The sequence below is a fragment of the Suncus etruscus genome, chromosome 14, assembly GCF_024139225.1.
Source record: "Suncus etruscus isolate mSunEtr1 chromosome 14, mSunEtr1.pri.cur, whole genome shotgun sequence".
Classification (NCBI taxonomy): Eukaryota; Metazoa; Chordata; class Mammalia; order Eulipotyphla; family Soricidae; genus Suncus; species Suncus etruscus.
The window spans coordinates 32,932,642-32,954,950 of record NC_064861.1 but is presented as its reverse complement, the minus strand read 5'-3'; the positions used below and the strand labels follow the sequence as shown (position 1 = coordinate 32,954,950).

General features: G+C 38.2%; 1 protein-coding gene across 1 annotated transcript in view; it reads left to right on the top strand.

Annotated features, from left to right (window-relative positions):
* RAD50 (RAD50 double strand break repair protein) overlaps positions 1-22,309 on the top strand; it is a 79,007-nt gene that overhangs the window by 33,299 nt on the left and 23,399 nt on the right. Inside the window, exons 12-21 of the mRNA XM_049786818.1 lie at positions 195-370; positions 1,936-2,173; positions 4,826-5,015; positions 6,522-6,648; positions 7,461-7,654; positions 9,422-9,532; positions 10,172-10,264; positions 10,338-10,451; positions 15,544-15,671; positions 18,262-18,486. Coding sequence (XP_049642775.1) covers positions 195-370; positions 1,936-2,173; positions 4,826-5,015; positions 6,522-6,648; positions 7,461-7,654; positions 9,422-9,532; positions 10,172-10,264; positions 10,338-10,451; positions 15,544-15,671; positions 18,262-18,486 — 1,596 coding nt within the window. The remainder of the gene's footprint in view (positions 1-194; positions 371-1,935; positions 2,174-4,825; positions 5,016-6,521; positions 6,649-7,460; positions 7,655-9,421; positions 9,533-10,171; positions 10,265-10,337; positions 10,452-15,543; positions 15,672-18,261; positions 18,487-22,309) is intronic.

The window sequence follows — 22,309 nt, the reverse complement described above, 5'->3', positions numbered from 1 at the left end:
TGACAAGAAACTTTCTATGCTAGGGGAAGATTTAAGGCAGAAATGAATGAAGTATATTTATTCTATGAAGTTCTAAGCGAAAGTATTTCTTGCCAGTAAATTATTGTAATGCTTTTTGATAGAATTTGTCTTCTTTCTATTCACCTTTCAAACTCATTTCTCATATTTACAATACACATTTGTTCTTATTTTAGTAAGGAACTAGCTTCAGCTGAGCAAAATAAAAATCATACAACTAGTGAGCTAAAAAGAAAGGAAGAACAATTATCCAGTTATGAAGACAAGTTGTTTGATGTTTGTGGTAGCCAAGATTTTGAAAGTGATTTAGATAGGCTTAAAGAAGAAATTGAAAAATCCTCAAAGCAACGAGGTAAGTTAGCTGTTTCTATCAAGACACTTGATACTTTACAATTTTTATTCACAGCTATTAGATACAGGAGATTTTAAAACTTGGTGCTGGGTGTTAACTAGATTTATAATAATTTTACATATGTACAGATATTTGTTATGTTATATTCCTGAAGCTGTTACAGTGTTTGTGTCAGTTACTCCTCAGTAAACAAATGATAAATGTCTATATAAATAGGGGCCGGGAAGGTGGCGCTAGAGGTAAGGGTCTGCCTTGCAAGCGCTAGCATAGGACGACCACGGTTCGATCCCCTGGCATCCCATATGGTCCCCCCAAGCCAGGAGCGATTTCTGAGCGCATAGCCAGGAGTAACCCCTGAGCATCAAATGGGTGTGGCCAAAAACAAAAACAAAAAAAAGTCTATATAGTTTTATTATATATCTGTATAAAAATGTTATCTGTAATAAAATTTTTTGGGGGGTCACACCCGGCAGCGCTCAGGGTTTACTCCTGGCTCTATGCTCCTGGCAGGCTCGGGGGACCATAAGGGATGCCAGGATTTGAACCACTGACCTTATGCATGTAAGGCAAACGCTTTACCTCCATGCTGTCTCTCTGGCCCCTTTAATCAATTTTTATAGCTTTATATTTTGGGTTTTTTTGTGGGGGAGCCACAACCAGTAGTACTTCTAGAAGGACTTGAGGGACCCCGTATGGTGCTGGGAATTCAACACAAGTTTGCAACATGCAAGACAAGTGCCCTCCTTACTATCTAATGTTCTAGCCCCAAGATTTAAAACTTCCCTGATAATATTTTCAAAATCAGCAAAATAAATAAAATATTTAAAAAAAAACTGCCAAGGGACAGTAGACTCTTTTGTTTTAATTTTGTTTTGGGGTCATAACCAGTGATGCTCAGAGTTACTTCTTAACTCAGCACTCAGGAATTACTCCTGGCAGGCTCAAGACCAATTGCTCTGGCCTAAGGCAATAAACTTTGAAATAAAAAGTTGGTTTGGGTTCAAACTACTTAAATTTAAATCCTGATTTTATACAGTACTTGCTGTGTGATTGTGGCAAAGAGTTGATAACTTTCTGTAGGTTATATTCATTGTTTGTATATATTTTACTGCTAAGGAATAAAAGGAACTGGTATAAGGCTTATTGAATATTTATTTTTGCATACAGTACGCTCTAAAGTTGGGTTATACTTTAGTGTGTATCACCAGAAAATAATTTGTGTGTGTCCTTTTTGTTGGGGAGGCACACTCAGCAGTGCACGGTGCTACTTCTGGTTGTGTTTACAAGAATCACTCCTGGCAGTGCTCAGGAGACCATATAGAGTGCTGGGGATTGAACTTGGATTGACCATTTGTAAGGCAAATGTCCTGCTTGCTGCACTATCTCTATGCCCTTCCCCTAAATAATTTGTACACATCTGTTTTTTGCTCTTTGGGAGATTTTTAAATACAATTTTTGTTTCATGATATTTTATTTAAAAGGAAAATCATAATCACAGAACAGGATGTAACTGTACTAATGAAATTTGATTTTTTCACTGGTTATAAATTTCTTTCTTAAAACAGCTATGCTGGCTGGAGCCACAGCAGTTTACTCCCAGTTTATTACTCAACTCAGTGATGAAAACCAGTCCTGTTGTCCTGTCTGTCAGAGAGTTTTTCAAACTGAAGCTGAATTACAAGAAGTCGTCAGTGATTTGCAGTCTAAGTTGCGTCTTGCTCCAGATAAACTCAAGTCAACAGAATCAGAGCTTAAAAAAAAAGAAAAACGTCGTGATGAGATGCTGGGACTTGTGCCCATGAGGTGAGAATACGGATTTTTAATATCTGAGACTTGGCTTGAGAACAAAAGTTTTGTTTTGATACCACACCAAGGAAGGAAGAAGGAATAAACAAGGAAGGAGCTACTTCTATCTCTGCTTTTTATGGTTCTCTGGAATTATCAGACATACCTGGGTTTTCACTCAGATTTCTTGGTGTGGCTGCAGTTAGATGTTACAGGCTGCTATCATCAGAGTTTTCCAGGTGACACATGTTCAAGATGTCATATTCAGGGGTCGGAGAGATAACATGGAGGTAAGGTGTTTGCCTTGCATGTAGAAGGATGGTAGTTCAAATCCTGGCATCCCATATGGTGTGTTCCCCCCCCCCCCCCCAGCCTACCAGGAGCGATTTCTAGCGTGCAGTCAGGAGTAACCCCTGAGCGCTGCCAGGTGTGACCCAAAAACCAAAAAAAAAAAAGATGTCATATTCAGATGTCTGGCAGTGGTAACAATTGACTGAACTCAGCTGGGGCTCTCATACAGAATGCCTTCACATGACCTTCATGTATGCCATATACCTTGCAGCACACTGAGCTACCAAAGGAAATATTAAAAAAAAAAAAAAAAACAGGAAGTGGAAACAACAGGTCTTTTAAGGGCTGGGCTCAAAAACTGGTATAGCATTACTTTTGCTGTTTTTTTTTAGTCAATCTTAGAAAAGACATAGACTGCCCCCATCTCTTTTTTTTTTTTTTTTTTTTTTTTTTGGTTTTTGGTTTTTGGGTCACACCCGGCAGTGCTCAGGAGTTACTCCTGGCTCTATGCTCAGAAATTGTTCCTGGCAGGCTCAGGGTACCATATGGGATGCTGGAATTCGAACCACTGTACCCGTCCTTTTGCATGCAAGGCAAACGCCTTACCTCCATGCTATCTCTCCAGCCCCTGCCCCCATCTCTTGATGGAATTATGACCAATTATTTGTGGCTAATTTGCAGCCTTTTAATTTTTTAAATGTTTTTCTTCTATTTGTTGGTGTAATGGAGGTCATAGTGCTATACATTTTGTTATGGTCACTGCACACATTTGATTGTAGTGTATCAGGGATCCCCAGCAGCACTGCCACTGGAATCAACATGTGGGCTGGTGGTGGGGATCAAATACAAAGATGTGCTAATGTGCTATTACCAGGCCCGTGGCCAACTTTAATCAACCTAGTATGTCGATTTTGGAGTGACAAATTTTGGAGTATTACCATACATATGGTAAGATAACCTGAAATTAGGAATGGTATTGAAAAAAAAACACTAATAATGGACCACAACATGGAAGAACTGCCAAGTGAGGGCAGATGAAAGATTAAAACTTTACTGAATGCACTATCTCATGGAAACCAGAAGAGCAGGCAAATAATGGACTTTATTTATAGTTTATCAGGATCTAGCAGGATTCAAGTTAGCTAGAAAGCTAAAAAGATAAATAAGGACAAATGAAATGATGTCTTTTCTGTAATGGGAACTAATACTCTAAAACATGTTTCATATTTTAAGCAGTTACTTGGTAAATGCTACTGACAATAAAAATGTGTATATTTACTAGCATATCAATAACTTCATATTCACCTGTTAAATGTAGTATAGATGGTGCATTCTATAGTCCAACACAGGATATTAGCATTGTTAATGAGAACTTTCTGTTCATTTAGCTAATATTTATTACTCTGTTGAAGTGCTGATTATGTAGCAGTGAGTAAAATAGACCAAATCCCTACCCTTAGGAAGAGTAGATAGATAATATTAAGTTGTTGGGTAATGATCAGTGCCACTGCTTAAAATATAGGAGGACAAAGGATAGAGAGTACATGGATATATTACAAGGTAACTTTGAGGGAAGAAATGAGAAGTGGACTGAGCTGACGCATCGCCCCCTCCAGCAGACAGCAGAAGACAACTGGAGACTATGTACATTTGATTCAGTGCGCTCGAACCAAATCAGATAACCTGTATGACCCGAGTATAAGCCAAGTTTGGGTTTTTTGGCACAAAGTTTGTGCCTAAAAACTCGGCTTATACTTGAATCTATACAGTAGTTGTTAAGGCACATATCTTGCATGCAGCTGACCTTGGTTCCATCGCCAGTACCAACAAGGCCCCCTAAGCATTATCAGGGATAACTCTCAAAGTCCTCTGCACTGCTGGGGTGACCCAGGTAATTTTAATGCAAGGCCTGAGCAGCATTGCATCCTTAGGCACTTGCACTGAACTTGAGGCCCAGATAGCCAGGAGTCACTGGTGAAGTTCCCAGACTTACTAAGTTCCACCTGGGATGCCCCTCAAAATAAAGAATGAACTGGGGTTGGGGTTGTTGGTTTGTTTTTTTTTTCTGTTTTCTCTAGAGAGAGGAGAGAGAAAGAGAGAGAGGAGAGAGAGAAAGAGAAAGAGGAGAGAGAAAGAGAGAGAAGAGAGAGAGAGAGAGTTGCTGCACAGGAAGGAAGGAATGGAGCAAGGGGTTGGTTTTTGGTTTTTGGGCCACACCCAGTGTATAAGAAGGCCATTAACTTTTGCATGTTTATTTTGTAACCTGCCACTTTGCTATATGAATCTATTGATTCTAGAAGCTTTTTGGCAGAGTCCATAATCATGGTCTTAGAAGAAAATATCAAATAGTTTACTTTTAATTCTGTGTTTTCTGTTAAGGCAAAGTATAATTGATTTGAAGGAGAAAGAAATACCAGAATTAAGAAACAAACTGCAGAATATCAATAGAGACATACAACGCCTAAAGAATGATATAGAAGAACAGGAAACTCTCTTGGGTGCAGTAATACCTGAAGAAGAAAGTGCTAAAGTGTGTCTGACAGATATTACAATTATGGAGAGATTTCAGGTAAGTTTCTTAAGACAATGGTTTCCAACTCCAGGTTCATAGACTGGTATCAGTCATCGTGATTTCTTGCTGATTTGCAAAAAAGTCCCCCCCAAACACACACACCTGGAGATATTCAAGGGTTACTCCTGGCTTTGCACTCAGGAATTATTCCCGGTACCACTCCAGGGACCATATGGGATGCCAGAGATAGAGCCCTGGTCATCCATGTGCAAGGCAAGCACTGTCCCTGACAATAAGTTATTGCAGTTTAAAATGAATTTTGTTTTATATTAGAGCTTAAACCTAATATGAAAATACCAGTTAAGAAATCTACCCTTTTTTTTTTTTTTTTTTTTTTGGTTTTTGGGCCACACCCGGCGATGCTCAGGAGTTACTCCTGGCTGTCTGCTCAGAAATAGCTCCTGGCAGGCACGGGGGACCATATGGGACACCGGGATTCGAACCAACCACCTTTGGTCCTGGATCTGCCGCTTGCTAGGCAAACACCGCTGTGCTATCTCTCCGGGCCCGAAATCTACCTTTTTGATCTTGGAAATATTTCTCTCTTTGCTACTTTAAAGGTATAAAATGGTCGAAAACCACTGGTTTAAAGCATAATCAAATTTTTTTTTTTGTTGGCTTACATATTTATTTTGCTTGTCTTTTTGGTGGGGGAAGGAACCACAACCAGCAGAGCTTGGAGGTTCCGGTTGGTATGCTTGGGAACCATATGGTCTTTGGGATTGAACTGGTATCAGCCCCATGCAAATCAAATGCCTTAACCCTTATACTATACTACCTCCCTGGCTCCCTTTGTGGCCTACGTAAACATGAATTGTGAGACTTAAAACAGCTAGACAGGCTGTAGAGAGTACAGTGGGTAGGGTGCTTGCCTTGCATGTAGCTGACTTAGGGTTCAATCCCCAGCATGGCATGATTCCCCCAAGTACGGTTAGGTGTAATTTCTGAATGCGGAGCCAGGAGAAAACACTGTCCATCACTAGGTACAGCCCAAACCCCCCAAAATATATAAATAAAACAGTATCTAGTATCTAGATACACATTATGCTTTGAGTTCATCTTGTAGAATTTTAGGTTCTTTCAGGGAGCAATCACTTAGTTTATATTCCTGAGTTTATCATTTTATTCATGAGTTATGGAAGTTAAGAATTCTATTTGTTTTTCATTTTAAGTGTTTTTTTATTTTTTGAAGTATTTATTTTTGGCATATTAAACAATCATAAGTTATAAATTTACATTTAAAAATAATTGGCAATAGTAATTTGTTTTATTATTTTAATTAATTAAAATTGTCTTTAGGTCAAACCAGCTGTGCACAAATCTTACTTTTAACTCAGCACTGAAGGATCACAAGCAGAATTGTATGTAGTCTCAGGGATCAAACCCAGATCAGGACAAATGCCATACTCACTGTACTTTCTGTCACAGTAGTAATTAATTTGAAATATATTTTATGATGGCAATGCGACACATTTCTTAGAGAATATAACTTTTGTTCTTAAGATGGAACTTAAAGATGTTGAAAGAAAAATTGCACAACAAGCAGCTAAGCTACAAGGAGTAGACTTGGAGAGAACTGTTCAACAAGTAAACCAGGAAAAACAGGAAAAACAACACAAATTAGATACAGGTAATAAATTTATTTTCTTATGTAGACATGAAGAAGTCCCCAAAATAGTCTTTTTTTTCCTTTTTTGTTTTTGTTTTTGGTTTTGGGGCCACACCCGGGTGACGCTCACAGGTTACTCCTGGCTATGCGCTCAGAAATCACTCCTGGATTGGGGGACCATATGTGATGCCGGGGGATCGAATCGCGGTTCGCCCTAGGCTAGCCCAGGCAAGGCAGATGCTTTACCACTTGTACCACTATTTTGCGCCCCCAAAATAGTCTTTATTTTACTATAAATTTCATGCCTTTTATGTGGATATAAAACTATTTTCCTTCTGGACCACAGTATATATGTTTGTTTGTTTTGGGGTAACACCTTTCAGTGCTCAGGGGTTACTCCTGAATTACTTGTGGTGGTGCTTGGGGGAACATATGGGATGCCAGGAATGAACCTAGTTCAGCCATGAGCAAGTGCCCTATTCTCTTTACTATCTCTCCAGGCCCCCACAGTATATATATATATATATATATATATATATATATATATATATATATATATATATATTTTTTTTTTTTTTTTCTCAAAACCACCACTTCTCTATTTCTTTGAGCTTACCAAAATTTTGAATGACAGATGTCAGATGAGCTACTCTTTCTCAGTCACCAGCAAAAAGGTGGCAGGGATGGAGAGGTTGCTGTGCCACTTCTCTTGCAGAGGATGGACCCCACTCAGCCTTTTTGAATTCCATAGACCTATACAACTGGAAGAAAAATACTCACAGTATTTTCTGTATTTTTTACATTGATCAGTATGTCAACATGTATTCTTTCAGTTTCTAGTAAGATTGAGTTGAATAGGAAGTTTATACAGGATCAGCAGGAACAGATTCAACACCTAAAAAGTACAACAAATGAACTGAAATCAGAGAAACTTCAGATATCCTCCAATTTACAACGTCGTCAGCAAATGGAGGAGCAAACTGTGGAATTATCCACTGAAGTACAATCCTTACATAGAGAATTAAAGGTAAATGAATTACTATTAACTATTTTAATTAATTATATGGAATTTATTTGTGTAATGGTTATATCTAGGCTGTTGTGAGGAATAAATGAAAACAGCAAAATAGTTCTTTGTGTGGCTTCTATGACAGAAATTATTTCTAAATAGTAAAGATTTTTGGGAGAAGGATATTGAGTATAATAAGGAAAAACAGGCAGTGAACTTCCCAGAGGTTCTTGGAGATAACTCCTTTTAAGTATTCCTGCTTGTATCAGATTTTTGTCTCATCTATAAATATATATCATGGCAATACTACCTTTAGTCATAGTGCTTTTTCTGTTTGATTCCAGTTAATAGTCTTGGAATCCTTCCTACTACAAGAGGGCACTGAATTTGTTCATGTGAAGGAGACCAATTGGTATCCCTCAAATACATTAATGAAATGAAAGACCTAAACATTTAAATTTATGAGCAGTTCTAGAAAAACTCAGTTTTTATAATTAAACAAATTCAATGAACACTAAATAGAATCTGATAGTTGCTATATATGCTTCTTAAATCTTTTTGGATTACAGATTAGCAGAGGCCTACAGTAACATTTAATATTGTTCTATCACTTATTTGTGTATTTTTTATTGTAAAGTACTTTGGCATTATACCATTTAGCTTGTGTTTCAGTAACCTTGTTGAGAAAAGTAACTAAATCCCTCCCCACTTATTATGGAAAAAGAAATTAAGTCTTACAGATGTCCAGTTTCATGCAGCTGGTTAGGAAACTATCAGGGTTAATTTTTAGATAGGCCTTCTCATGTCTGATATATGACTTTCTTACAAACCCCCACTTTCCAAAATATAATAAGACATACCTGGTTGAATCAAATGAATTTATCTACTTTTTGGAATCATTAGATGTTCTATGGTCTTAAAGTGCTTATCTCCTTGTTTAGAACAGTGACTATGTATCAGTGTATATCTAAGAAATCTTAGAACAACTGATAGTCACTTTTGATCAGAAAAAGAATTTATTGGAAAGCTCCTTCCCTCCAAAATAAGTGTGGCCCTACCAATGTCAAAATAAGAGTATGGTTTTATTACCATGAAATAACTACTTAGCTTAAGGATTTAAGTGTGCTTTGCAGTTATATTTCCCTCCGTTAGAGAAACCTGGAGTTGATGACTTTCTTATTTAGTTCATGAATATCACCAAGTAGCCAACAACGTGGACCCCTACAAATTCATAAAAACAATACCTGATGCCATACGCTGTTATAATTAGTGGCATATGATATTCATAAAGAATTAAATCAGTGACTAATCAAATCATAGTCATTGAGAAAGTAACTGGAGTTGAAGTGTGTTTGAATCTTAGTGCTTTCATTTACTGATTGTTATGATCTTGGATAAAGATTACTATGTGCTTCTATAGTAAGACATGATTAACAGAATAAAGTATTATTTCTTCTAGAGGTTTTGGAAGGTTTATGTTTACAACTTGACAGATAAATAGTGCTTTGATTGTAAGGTTTTGTACCATAAGAAAATAGAGGCCAAGGATGTAACTCTGTGGTAGAGTGCACATGCTTCTTTATATATTTAAGGGCAAGGGTTCAGTTCCCTTTTTATTTGGGGATAAAGGGATAAAAGAAGCCAATTCTTGGAATACTACCACCACTAAGTAATAAAACTGGTTCCTCTTTTTTTTTTTTTTTAACAACTGTCCCTGTCTCTTTTTTTTTTTAAAGAAATATAATGAAATGTTATATATGACATATATTTTAAAAATATTTTTAGGATGCAAAAGAGCAGATAAGTCCTTTGGAAACAGCATTGGAAAAGTTCCAGCAGGAAAAAGAAGAATTAATGAATAAAAAAAACATGAACAACAAAATAGCACAGGATAAAGTAAGTTTTCCATTTTATATGTAAATATACCTGTTAAAATTAATATTCAGAACATCATAATGTACACTATCATGAAATTGAATAACATAAGATAAATAATATTTTCAGATTATTTTTTAGAGGTACTGGAGTGACAACTCAAATAGAGCACATGCTTAGTTTTAAGTTAGATCCTCAGGCACTGAATTTCTTTTTTTTTCCTCTAATATCCTATTCCCAGCAATACTGAATGTAGTAGCCCTGGTGTGGGTTTTTTTTTTTTCCCTCTAATAGATTTGTTAAAAGAAACATGATGTGTTTCTGATCAAATTTTTATTTTAACAAAATATTTTTTGTTAGAATAAATGTAGACTGTCTCTGCAGTCAATCTAGGGCCTCACACATGCAAGTCATGTATTTTGCCCCTGAACAGCATCCCTGACTCTTGTTTTGCTTCTTGCACTCAAATAGAAATTGTGAATTTAGCTCAGTATATAGTGATAGAGATTTGTCTGAAGTTGTAAAAATTTGTTGTGATAGAAACTAAAACCCAAGACTTCTAACTTACTAAGTTTTTGTTACCATAATCTAAAAATGTTTGGAGATGAATCTTATATATCTATTTTTAATAAATATATATTTAATAAATACTTTTCACAGATGAATGATATAAAAGAGAAGGTTAAACATATTCACAATTATGTGAAAGACATTGAGAATTATATTCAAGATGGAAAAGATGACTATAAAAAGGTAATTGTAAAATTGAGATTATTTGTTAGTTCATATTTTATTTCATATGATTAAAGAGTTTTCTTTTTGGCAGCAAAAAGAAAGCGAGCTGAATAAAGTAATAACTCAACTAAGTGAATACGAGAAACACAAAGAAAAGATAAACAATGAAATGGGAATCATGAGACAAGATATTGATACACAGAAAGTAAGTCTTTACTTTATTGGTTTATCCTGGCTTCTGGTGTCATTTATATCAATAGCTTTTTTTGAATTTTACCTTTAAAAGACGATCCAGTGAGTAGCATTGCAAACAACAGAGAGGAGGAGCAGTTCCAATAAAATAATTCTTTAAATCTTTGGGCCACCCAAGCAGAGCTCAGGAGTTCCAAGGTTATTCACTGAGATTCTTGGAGTTTAATGCAAGGGCCAAAAGATATGATTCTACAAGCTTCCAGGGCTGCCCCCTGAAATATTCTTAGGGAAACATGCAATGCTGGTTTCATGTAAGGTGTGCTCATGCCTCTTAACCCCTGTTATAGCTCTCTATACATTTTTTTCAACTTATTTTTAATAAAATATGTGTGTGTGTTTTTTGAGTTTAAATATAAAAGCATAACATTACTTTTTTTTGGTTTTGCGGGCCACACCTGTTTGATGCTCAGGGGTTACTCCTGGCTAAGTGCTCAGAAATTGCCCCTGGCTTGGGGGGACCATATGGGACGCTGGGGGATCGAACTGCGGTCCTTCCTTGGCTAGCGCTTGCAAGGCAGACACCTTACCTCTAGCGCCACCTCACCGGCCCCATCATTATTTTTCATCCTCTTCTAATTCTCACTCTATCTCATGTCATTACCGAACTATAGTTCTTTTTTTTTCTTTTCTTTTTTTTTTTTTTTTTGGTTTTTGGGCCACACCCGGCGTTGCTCAGGGGTTACTCCTGGCTGTCTGCTCAGAAATAGCTCCTGGCAGGCACGGGGGACCATATGGGACACTGGGATTCGAACCAACCACCTTAGGTCCTGGATCGGCTGCTTGCAAGGCAAACGCTGCTGTGCTATCTCTCCGGTAGTTCGTTTTTTTTTTTTCAAAGAAGTTTCTTATTCATACACCAACAAATAGATAATTGTGATTTTACTTTTATAGGTAGGATTATATAATTCATTTACTGTGTAATCCCCTCTCCCCCAGTGAATTTTATTTTATTTTTTTTAACAAATAGATCTGTTACATTCTTTTTGGGGGGATAAAGAGGACACACCAGTTGTGGCTTTATACTGAAATCATTCCTGGCAGACTTGGGAGATTATATGTGGTGCTAGAGATCAAATCTGGGTTAGCTATATGCAGGCAGATGCCTTATCTGTACTCTGTCTCTGGCCCCTTTGAATACCCCCCCCCTTTGGGTTTTGTGCCACTCCCAGTAATATTTAGGGCTTATTCCTGGTTCTTTATTTAGGATTACTTCTAGTAGGGCTTAGGAACCAAACTAGGGTTGATTGGCTACATGTAAGGCAATTATCTTAAATTCTCTATTATTTCTCTGGCCTTTTCTGTTTTGTTTTTGAGCCACACCTGCCCGTTCTCAGGGGTTACTCCTGACTGCATTCAGGAATTACTCCTGGTGGATTTAGGGAGACAATAGGAATTCTGGGGATCCATCTCAGGTCAGCCATGTGGAAGGCAAGTGACCTAACCTCTGTACTTTTTTAAAAAATAAAGATCATAGCAGCAGTGCTTTGAGGGGGGATAGGAGCACATACTACGTATCAAACTCACTAAAGTGTGTTTTATTCTAAGAAATGGAATGTTAACTTTATATAATAGGAAATATAGATACTGCTTAAGTGTCTGCATTAATAAGTAAAGAAGTATAATAAAAATCTCTATGGATGATGGACTAGATTCATAGTACAGTGAATAGAGTGTTTGCTTTGCACCTGGCTGACCCGATTTCAATCCCTGGCATCCCATATGCACCTTCAAACCTGCTAGGAGTAATTTCTGAGCACACATTAGAAGTAACCACTGGGGGCCGGAGAGATAGCATGAAGGTAAGGTGTTTGCCTTTCATGCAGAAGGTCAGTAGTTCGTATCCCGGCATCCCATATGGTCCCCTGAGCCTGCCAGGAGTGACCCAAAAACCAAAAAAAAAAAAAAAAAAAAAAGTAACCATTGAACCCTGCTGGGTATAGCCCACAAATAAAACAAACAAATATTTTTATGGATGAATAAAAGACCTGATCATATATATAACAGTTAATATAAATAATGTTATAATAATTATATATTATAATATAAATAAATGTTAATTTGCTATTGCTAATATATGCAGTCCCTTCGCAGGATAGTAGTAAAATAAACCTTTCTTAATTTAGTAGAGGACAACCATGGCACCATAATTGAATTTTATGCTCAGTGTCAAGTGCTGAAAGTTTGCCTTGCCTTTTAAAGGAGCTTTTTTTTGGGGGGGCGGGGGGGGTGTCACACCTGGCAGCACTCAGGGAGGGGTTACTCCTGGCTCTATGCTCAGAAATACCTCCTGGCAGGCTCAGGGGACCATATGGGATGTCGGGATTTGAACCACCGTCCTGCATTCAAGGCAAATGCCCTACCTCCATTCTATCTCTCCGGCCCTAAAGAATCTTTTTTTTAATGTTTTTGCATGAAACATTGTTTTCAAGGCTATGAATTTCCTAAGTTATTGACTTTTCCTTAAGCTCTGTATCATTCTTCAAGATCTGAACGATAATCTAGCTGGGTAGTGTTCTTTTGACATGCTCATTTCATTGATTTTTTTTTTTTGTACTATATCTCTCCATTCTCTTCTGACTCAGTCTCATCTGACAAATCTGTGAATCTTCTGGACTTTCCTTTATAAATTTTTTTTTTTTTTTTGGTTTTTGGGCCACACCCGGTAATGCTCAGGGGTTACTCCTGGCTATGTGCTCAGAAGTTGCTCCTGGCTTGGGGGACCATATGGGACACCGGGGGATCGAACCGCGGTCCGTCCAAGGCTAGCGCAGGCAAGGCAGGCACCTTACCTTTAGCGCCACCGCCCGGCCCCTATAAATTTTTTTATCTTTGGATTTTATCATTTTGAGCACAGTGTTTCTTGGAGTCTCCTATTTGAGGATAAATTTGTTGGTGTCCTTTGACCCTCTTCGGTTGCCTGTATTTCTCAACTCTGGAAAATTCTTATCTGTGATTGAACTATTGTTTCTTCAGTGATATTTGCCTTCCTGCTATTCAAGGACTCCAATGATTCTTACATTGTTTCTCTCTTTAAATTCTCTCTCTCTCCCTCCCTCCTTCTCTCTCTCTCTCTCTCTCTCTCTCTCTCTCTCTCTCTCTGTCTCTGTCTCTCTCTCTCTGTCTCTGTCTCTGTCTCTCTCTCTCGATTCAGTTCTTTTCAGACATCTTTCTATCTTCTGTTTATTTTCATTTGGGGCCACATCTGATGGTGCTCAAGGGTTACTGCTAGTTTTTCACTCAGGGATCATTCTTGGAGAGCTCAGGGAACCATATAGAATGCTGGTGATAGAACCCAGATCGACAACATGTAAGTCAAGCACCCTACCTCTTGTACTGTCACTCCACCCCCCACACCTTCTGCATTTCTTGCTTTTCTTCTTTTTTTGTTTTTGGACCACACCTAGACACATTCAGGACACTCCTGTCTCTGCACTCAGGACTTACTCCTTGTAGTATTCAAGGGACCATATGGATGTCAGGGATCAAGCCTGGATTGACCATGCGCAAGGCAAACACACTATGCTGTACTATCTAGCCCCTGCCTTCTGTTGTTTCTAGCAGTTTCTTCCATCTCATATTGGAGTGCCTCAATCTTTTCCTCAGCTGCTGTTGCTCTGCTGTTCAAAGCTTCTATTAAGTTGTTTTTTTAAATCATCTACCATAATCTACTTCTGCATGCTGTTCTCTCATTTTGACTCTCCTACTTTCTTTTTTTTTTTTTTTTTTTTATTTATGGGCCACTCCTGGCTCTGCACTCAGAAATCGCTCCTGGCAGCCTCGGAGGGCCATATGGGATGTGCGGGGGTCCTCCCGAGTCCGTTTTGATTTGGCTGCATGCAAGGCAAACTCCTTACCTGTTGTGCTATCACTCCAGCCTGTCTTCTACTTTCTTGTGCTTTGCTGATTAGTTTAATTAAACTCATGAAACACCTAAAGTTATTGCCTGAAGATTTACAGAGTTGGTTGGTGATGATTGAGCATTCATTATTACTGTTCATGCTCACTGAACTCGATGGTCTGTGTCTTCCCCATTGGGTTTTCAAATCTTTGTGTAACACCCTGGACTCTGGTGCCAGAGATGGAGTGAAAGCAGGGATTTTCATGATACATCATTAAGTTGCATTGTGGGTTTGCTGTTCAAGATGAGATCCAGTGATGTAAATTTTTTTTTGTTGAGATCCAGGAGTAAATTTTTTAACTTTATATATTCAGGGGTGTGGTTCAGTTGGTTGAACAGATGCCTTACTTGTGTGAGGTCCTCAATTCGATCCCTAGCATCTCCAAAACTGTTATGTTTTGTTTTGTTTTGTTTTGATGTTTTGGGGTCACACCCGGCAGTGCTCAGGGGCTACTCCTGGCTCTATGCTCAGAAATCACCCCCGGCAGGCTCGGGAGACCATATGGGATGCCGGGATTCGAACCACTGTCCTTCTGCATGCAAGGCAAATGTCCTGCCGCTGTATTATCTCTCCAGCCCCCAAAACTGTTATGTTTTGTATGTATATGAATGACCTATGTTAGTCAAGACATGGTGATTGATACGGTATTATCCCATTGAATTAAACATGCTAAGACAACAATCGTTCCCTGCCAGCAGTTGAGTCACATGTTGGTTACTTGATTGGGTTTTGTTTGTCTGTTTGTTTGTTTTGAGACCACACCTGGTGGCACTCAGGAGTTACTCTTGGCTCTGTGCTCAGAAATTGATCCTGGCAGGCTCAGGGGACCATATAGGATGTCAGAATTGAACCCAGATCTGTCCTGGGTCAGCTGTGTGCAAGGCAAATGCCCTACCACTGTGCTGTTTCTCCGGCCCTTTTTTTGTTTGTTTGTTTTTGGGCCACACCTGGCAGTGCTCAGGGGTTACTCCTGGCTGTCTGCTCAGAAATAGCTCCTGGCAGGCATGGGGACCATATGGGACACCGGGATTCGAACCAACCACCTTTGGTCCTGGATCAGCTGCTTGCAAGGCAAATGCCGCTGTGCTATCTCTCCGGGCCCTCCGGCCTTTTTTTTTAATTAACTAATTTAATATATATATTTAGATACAAGAAAGATGGCTACAGGATAACCTTACTTTGAGAAAAAGAAAAGAAGAACTTAAAGAAGTTGAAGAAGAAAGAAAACAACATTTGAAAGAAATGGGTCAAATGAAGGTTTTGCAATTGAAAAAGTATGTTTTAAAAAATTCTATTTAAAGGATTTTTATAGAAATGTGAAAAATATTCAGTATATGGGGGTGGGGAGAGTTGTAATTTAGGCCTTTAGCCCAAGAGTCCCTTGAGATATAAGATGGCCATCAGAGTTTTTACACACACAATGCACACACATTCATGGCCTTAAGCATTGAATTACTTGAAAAATGATAAGGGTTTATAGTTATACTTCAGTGCTGAATAAGGATTAAGTATGTCAAATCCTGAGACTGGGTTGTGAAGTCCCCTAAATTTGGCTAGTTTGTACAAGATAATGGTACTTAGTATAACCAGTATAGGGGCCTATGGACCTTTCCTGGGTCAGGGCTTGTTCACTCTATAATACTGGCAGTGGAGTTATTGCTACAGATATTGTCACTGGAGACACATTCTGGATGGATTCTGTTCTTAGGTATACACCAGAGTTTTCTCCATTCCCCTTATCATCCCATTAGCATGGTGGCTCTTTCATCTTGTTGGTGTATAAGTGTAGTTGCTATCTTTCTAGTAGAGCAAACAGTATTTTGTTCTTGTCTTCTTCAAAGCTTTCTAAAATTCTTTATAATCTGGTTTATGTTAAGGCACTAACTAAACTGGTATAAATGTTTGTGTTAACCAGTCACTTTGATTTTTGAATCATTGGAGTTGATTAAGCATAAATCTTTTGCTCAGCTATTCTACATGGATTAGTCATTTGTCTTCCTGTCTTTGCATATAAACCTAAATCAAAAAATTTAAGGCTAAAGTAAATTGATACTAATTTACAAAATTTATCAAACAGTCCTGTGGTATAAGGACTTTGGATATAACTTTTAAATATTCATCTATCAAAGAAATTAAACTTTTATAGCAGCAAGAACTCTTTATCATTAACCTTTTCATTTTTAATATGTTAGGAAGGGGCTGGAGTGGTAGCACAGCGGTAGGGCATTTACCTTGGACGCGGCTGACCCAGGACAGATACAGGTTTGATCCCCGGCATCTCATATGGTCCCCTGAGCTAGGAACAATTTCTTTTTTTTGGGGGGGGGGGGAGGGGATCACAACCAGCAGCGCTCAGGGGTGACTCCTGGCTCTACGCTCAGAAATTGCTCCTGGCAGGCTCAGGGGACCATATGGGATGCCGGGATTCGAATCACTTCCTTCTGCATGAAAGGCAAATGCCCTACCTCCATGCTATCTCTCCGGCTTAACCCCTCTAACCCTTTACCCTCTCCTAACCCTGCTAGGAGCAATTTCTGAGCACAGAGCCAAGAGTAAACCCTGAGTGCCGCTGGGTGTGACCCCCCCCAAATGTTAGGAAACTGAAATACATAAAAATATCACAAAATTATGATGAAAGTCAGGAATATGACCCAGATATTCTAGCTCAGAGTTCAGCTTTTTAACAGTGTGCTTTTTGGTAGCAAATTGGAAAAGTAAAGCTTTTTAATTATTTGGTTTTAGGGGCCACATCAGGCAGTGCTTAGGACTTATTCCTTACTTTGTGCTTATAAATAACTTCTAGAGGGGCACAGGGGACAATCTGGAACATTGGGAATTGAAACCTGGTTGACCTGTTGCAAAGCAACAGAATACTTTTATTACTGTCTGAGAGGAATTTTGTTTGTATAGAGAGTATAATCAGTATTGTAATCAGAAATTAATAGTGAATACTATTACAACCAGAAGTTAATTAAAAAAAACTTTAATGAAGAAAATGATAGCACTATTTTGTGACTTTTTAGTTTTGGAAATTATATTATTCTTGGTTTAAAGGATGTTGAAGAAATAGTATAGTGAGAGGGTTCTTGCCTTGCTTGCATGTAGCAGTTCAATCCCCAGCATACCATATGTTCCTGTGAGGTTGCCAGGAGGGATCCATGAGCATACCTGGTAGGGCCCCAAAACAAAACAAAAACAAAAAGAAATATGTCAAATTATAATACTACTCGTTAAAAAAGCTTTAATAATAACATTGGTCAGTCAGTATCTAAAAATCAGGAGCTACTTGCTTCATCCTCTCATGTTTTGAGAGTTATTTATGTGGTACATAAAGTCAGCTATCCTGGATGTTTGATCTTCAAAGTGAGAACTTTTTATTTTAGTAGAGGGGCCAGGGATATGGCAAATATCACAAATATGTGATGTCTGGATTTTATCCCTGACACTAGATAAACAGCAACCAAAGAAAAAGAAACAAAACAAAACAAAACAAAACCAAAAAAACAAAACAACCCAACACACACTCACAAAAAAGCCCACACAAGGAGGGCCACTTTGATAGTATGATAGATTTGTTGATTTGTTTTGGTTTTGTTTTTTTGCACCACACCTGGTACATTGGTCTTACTCCTAATGTTGCACTCAGGGATAATTCCTGGTGGGTTCAGAAAACCATATGAATCGAACCCAGGTCAGCTATTTGTGCAAGGCAAGAGCCCTATCTACTGTACTATCACTCCAGTCCCCATATTCTGATAGACTAGTGTCTTACATTATTCTTCTTGACTACCTAAAGAGATCTGACTTTCTATTCAGTTTTATTAAAACCTAAAAATGTTTCTCATTTGTCACTTTCTTTTATAGTGAACATCAAACATTGGAAGAAAAAATAGATAACATAAAAAGAAATCACAGTGTAGCTGTGGGGAGACAGAAAGGTTATGAGGAAGAAATTATTCACTTTAAGAAAGAACTTCGAGAACCTCAGTTTGCGGATGCTGAGGAAAAATACAGAGAAATGATGATTGTTATGAGAACAACAGAGCTTGTGAATAAAGATCTAGACATTTACTATAAGACCCTTGACCAGTAAGTATTGACCTAGAGATTTGGTTCTCATACAATATTTTTTGTTGTTTATTTGCTTTTATTTTTTGAATTAAATCACTGTGATAGAGTTAAAAAGTTGTTGATAGTTGAGTTTTGATCATACAATATCCCAACACCCATTCCTTTACCATTGTTCATTTCTCACCAATTTTTCCCAGTTACCCTCCTGTCATCCTACCCCCTCCCCTCCTCCTGCCTTTATGACAGAATCTTTTCTCTCTCTCCCCACTATTTCCCCCTTTTTCTTCCTCTCCATCTCCCTTTCTTCCCCCTCCCTGCCTACCTTCCCCTCCTTTTCTTCTTCTTTTACCCTTATAAGCACTGTGGTTTGCAATATTGTTACTGAAGGAGTATCATGCATCTCTGTGTGTGTGTCTTTTGATATTTTTTTGCAGATACTTTATTATTATTTATTTTGTTTATACAGATCTTGAAAAGTTCCAAGTAGTCTTATTTAGGCCTTATGTCTCATCTTCATTCTTGGTGATTATTCACAAAAATAATATCCAAATCCACTTGCAACATTAAACATAATATGATCATTCCAGATTGGAGACCTATCTTTGTTTTCATCTTTTTTTCTTAGATTCAACTATGAGTATAAAATAATTTGTTTTAAATTTATCTATAATTGTAGGTATCTGATAGATGAATTTTTAGTTACCTGTATTTTACTTGTTAACTGTTTGCTTAAAATAAAAATATCTTCCTCATTGCTAAAATAATTAAACAGTATCAGGGCTGGAGAGATAGCACAATAGTAGGGCATTTGCCTTGCATGCAGCTGAGCCAGGAGGGACCTACGTTTGATTCCTGGCATTCCATATGGAATGAGGGCAATCTCAGAGTGCAGAGCCAGGAGTAACTCCTTAGCACCGCTGGATGTGACCCAAAAACCAATCAATCAATCAATCAATAAAGTTTAAAAAAAAAGAAAAAATAGACAGTATCTTCGTTTTAAGGCAACATTTGGTCAGATAGAACTTAATCTACAGATCAGCCTTAGCAGTGACATTTAGAATGCAGCACCAAGGGAGCTTTCAGTTTGAGAATTCATTTAGATAATGATGATAGAAATGCATTCTTCATTCACTAATTGTAACTTTGACCATCATAACCTTTGAGACAAGTTATATTTATTTACTGTTAAAAAAAAAAAGAAGGGAAGTAAGGCCTGCTCTTCAAGCCTTTCTTTTTCCTTGAACATCTGTATGTTTTTTGCTTATTTCCCTCTGGAAAAGCCCTTGTTTCCTCTCTCTCAAACACATACTTCTCTCTTTCCCCTCATATCTTTATGAGTGTTACTAAATGTCAGTAAAGACTCTTACTTCACCAAAAAAAAAAAAAAAACAGGAATGGGGAAATTAATTATATGTCATCATTTTTCCTTTTTGTATAAAAGGACAAAATTGCCATGGGGCAATTGGGTGCATATCCAGCAGAACTTGAAACCATGTGGTACCAGGGATCTAGACCTGGGTTCCCATATACAAATCATACACACTAGCTAGCCCTTTGCACTATCTCCCTAGCCCCTGTTTGTCTCACTCTCTCCCCTCATTAAATGCCATTTACTCTTCAGATACTAAGTTTGGAAACTACTAAGGGGTTCTTCAAAGTTAAGATGTCTTTATATACATATATTTTATTTGTTTTGTTTTACTTTTGTTTTTTGGGAGGTCACACCCAGCGGCACTCAGGGATTATTCCTGGCTCTTCACTTAGAAATTGCTCCTGGCAGGCTCGGAGGACCATATGGGATGCTGGAGATTGAACCCAGGTTCGTCCTGGGTTGGCCGCATGCAAAGGAAACACCCTACCGCTGTGCTATCTCTCTGGCCCTCAAAGTTAAGATTTCTATATTAATATAGAAAAATATGGTCCAAGAACCACAATAGGGAAAGTAGAGGCCAGAGGTAGCACGTGGCCAATCCAGGTGTGATCCTCAGCATTCCATATGATCCCTTGAGCCTGCCAGGAGTAATTTTTGAAGGCTGCTATTTGTGTGTGCCCCTCCCTCCCAAAAGGACTAGGAGAGGACAAATATGATGGCACAATTCTTTTGGACATTTTTTTAAAGAGGCTTTCTGTTATAACCTTTCTAGAAGAGGAAAAATTGGGGGCTATCCATCTGTAACCACCAGCAGCTGCCCTGCTCAGGGCCAAGTCTCTTCGTGGCCTGATTTGAGGCTGACTTATTTACTTCGCTTCCTTAATTAGCTAATCCCAATGCTTCTTGATGATGTTCAGGTGATTCATGATTTATTGCCAAAGCAGCCGTTCTGTCTGTGCTCCTGTTTCTGCTTGAGTAGCATCTGTCCTATGCGTGCACTTTATTCTTTTTGAAAACTGGCACTGACTTGGAATCTTGTGGAACTGCTTATTGCTCAGCATTGTCATTCAGCAATCTAAGATGCCCAGTCCTTTTTGCAGACTGAAGAAAGGCATGGCATTTTTTGCACTTTGTAAGTACAGCCAAGATTTTTCATGGATTAAGTTTAATTTTTTTTGTATGTGTCTTTTTTTTGGGTCACATCCGGCAGTGCTCAGGGGTTATTCCTGGCTCTAGGCTCAGAAATTGCTCCTGGCAGGCACGGGGGACCATATGGGATGCCGGGATTCGAACCGAATGACCTCCTACATGAAAGGCAAACGCCTTACCTCCATGCTATCTCTCCAGCCCCGGGTTAAGTTTAATTTTAAAGTGATTCTTCCAATACTTCTCTTGAACTCATTTTTTTATTTAAACATTTCATTATTTTGAATTTTATTTTTTCTTTAAACACCATGGTTTCAGGTTTATTCATAATAGTTTTTTTTCCCTACAGATAAAGTTGTTCATGATTGAGTTACTGTCACAATTGAATTAAAGTCATACATCATACAACAACCTTTGCCAGTGCACATTTTCCACTGTCAGTGTTCCCAGTTTTCCTCTCACCCTCCCTGATGCCCTCTCCCTGTCCTGTCTCATACATTTTTCTTCTCTATTTCTTTCTTCTTTTTTTTTTTTTTAAGACACTTCGGTTTGTATACAGTACACATTTCCTTTCACCAGTGTTCCAGTTTCCCTCCTACCAACCCTCCCCTGCCTACATTGAGCAGGCATTTTACTTGTCTTTCTCTCTCTTATTTTTGATACTGTGGTTTGCACGGTTGCTAATTAAGGACCATGTATATTATGCTATCCCCTTTCAACAGAGCTATCAGTTCCAACCATCACTGTCACGTAGGACAGTTCATTACCCTAATTGTATTCACCACTTTGTATCAAGCTTCCTTTTATGAACTAATCTTCCTGATTGTTATCATCTCTAGGTATTATTACCATATTATTTATTATTTAACTCCAAAATGAATGAGCGTATTCTATGTCTCTTCCTGTAACTCATTTCACTCAGCATAATAATCTCCATGTTCATCCATGTATAAGCAAATTTCATGACTTCATTTTTCCTAATGGTTGCATAGTAGTCCATTGTGTAGATGTACCAGTTTCTATAGCCATCATCTGTTCTCAGGCACTTGAGTTGTTTCAAGATTCTGGCTATTGTAAATAGTGCTGTGATGAACATAGGAATGCAGAGGGCTTTATCGCAAGGTGTTTCAGGGTTTTTAAGTTATATCCTTACAAAAGTGGTACTTCTGGATCATATGGAAGCTCGATATCTATTTTTTTGAGGAATATCCATATTGTTTTCCCAAAAGGCTGCACCAGCCTACTTTCCCAACAGCAGTGAATGAGAGTTCTTTTGTCTCACATCCATGCCAGCACTGATCCTTGTTCTTTGTGATATGTACC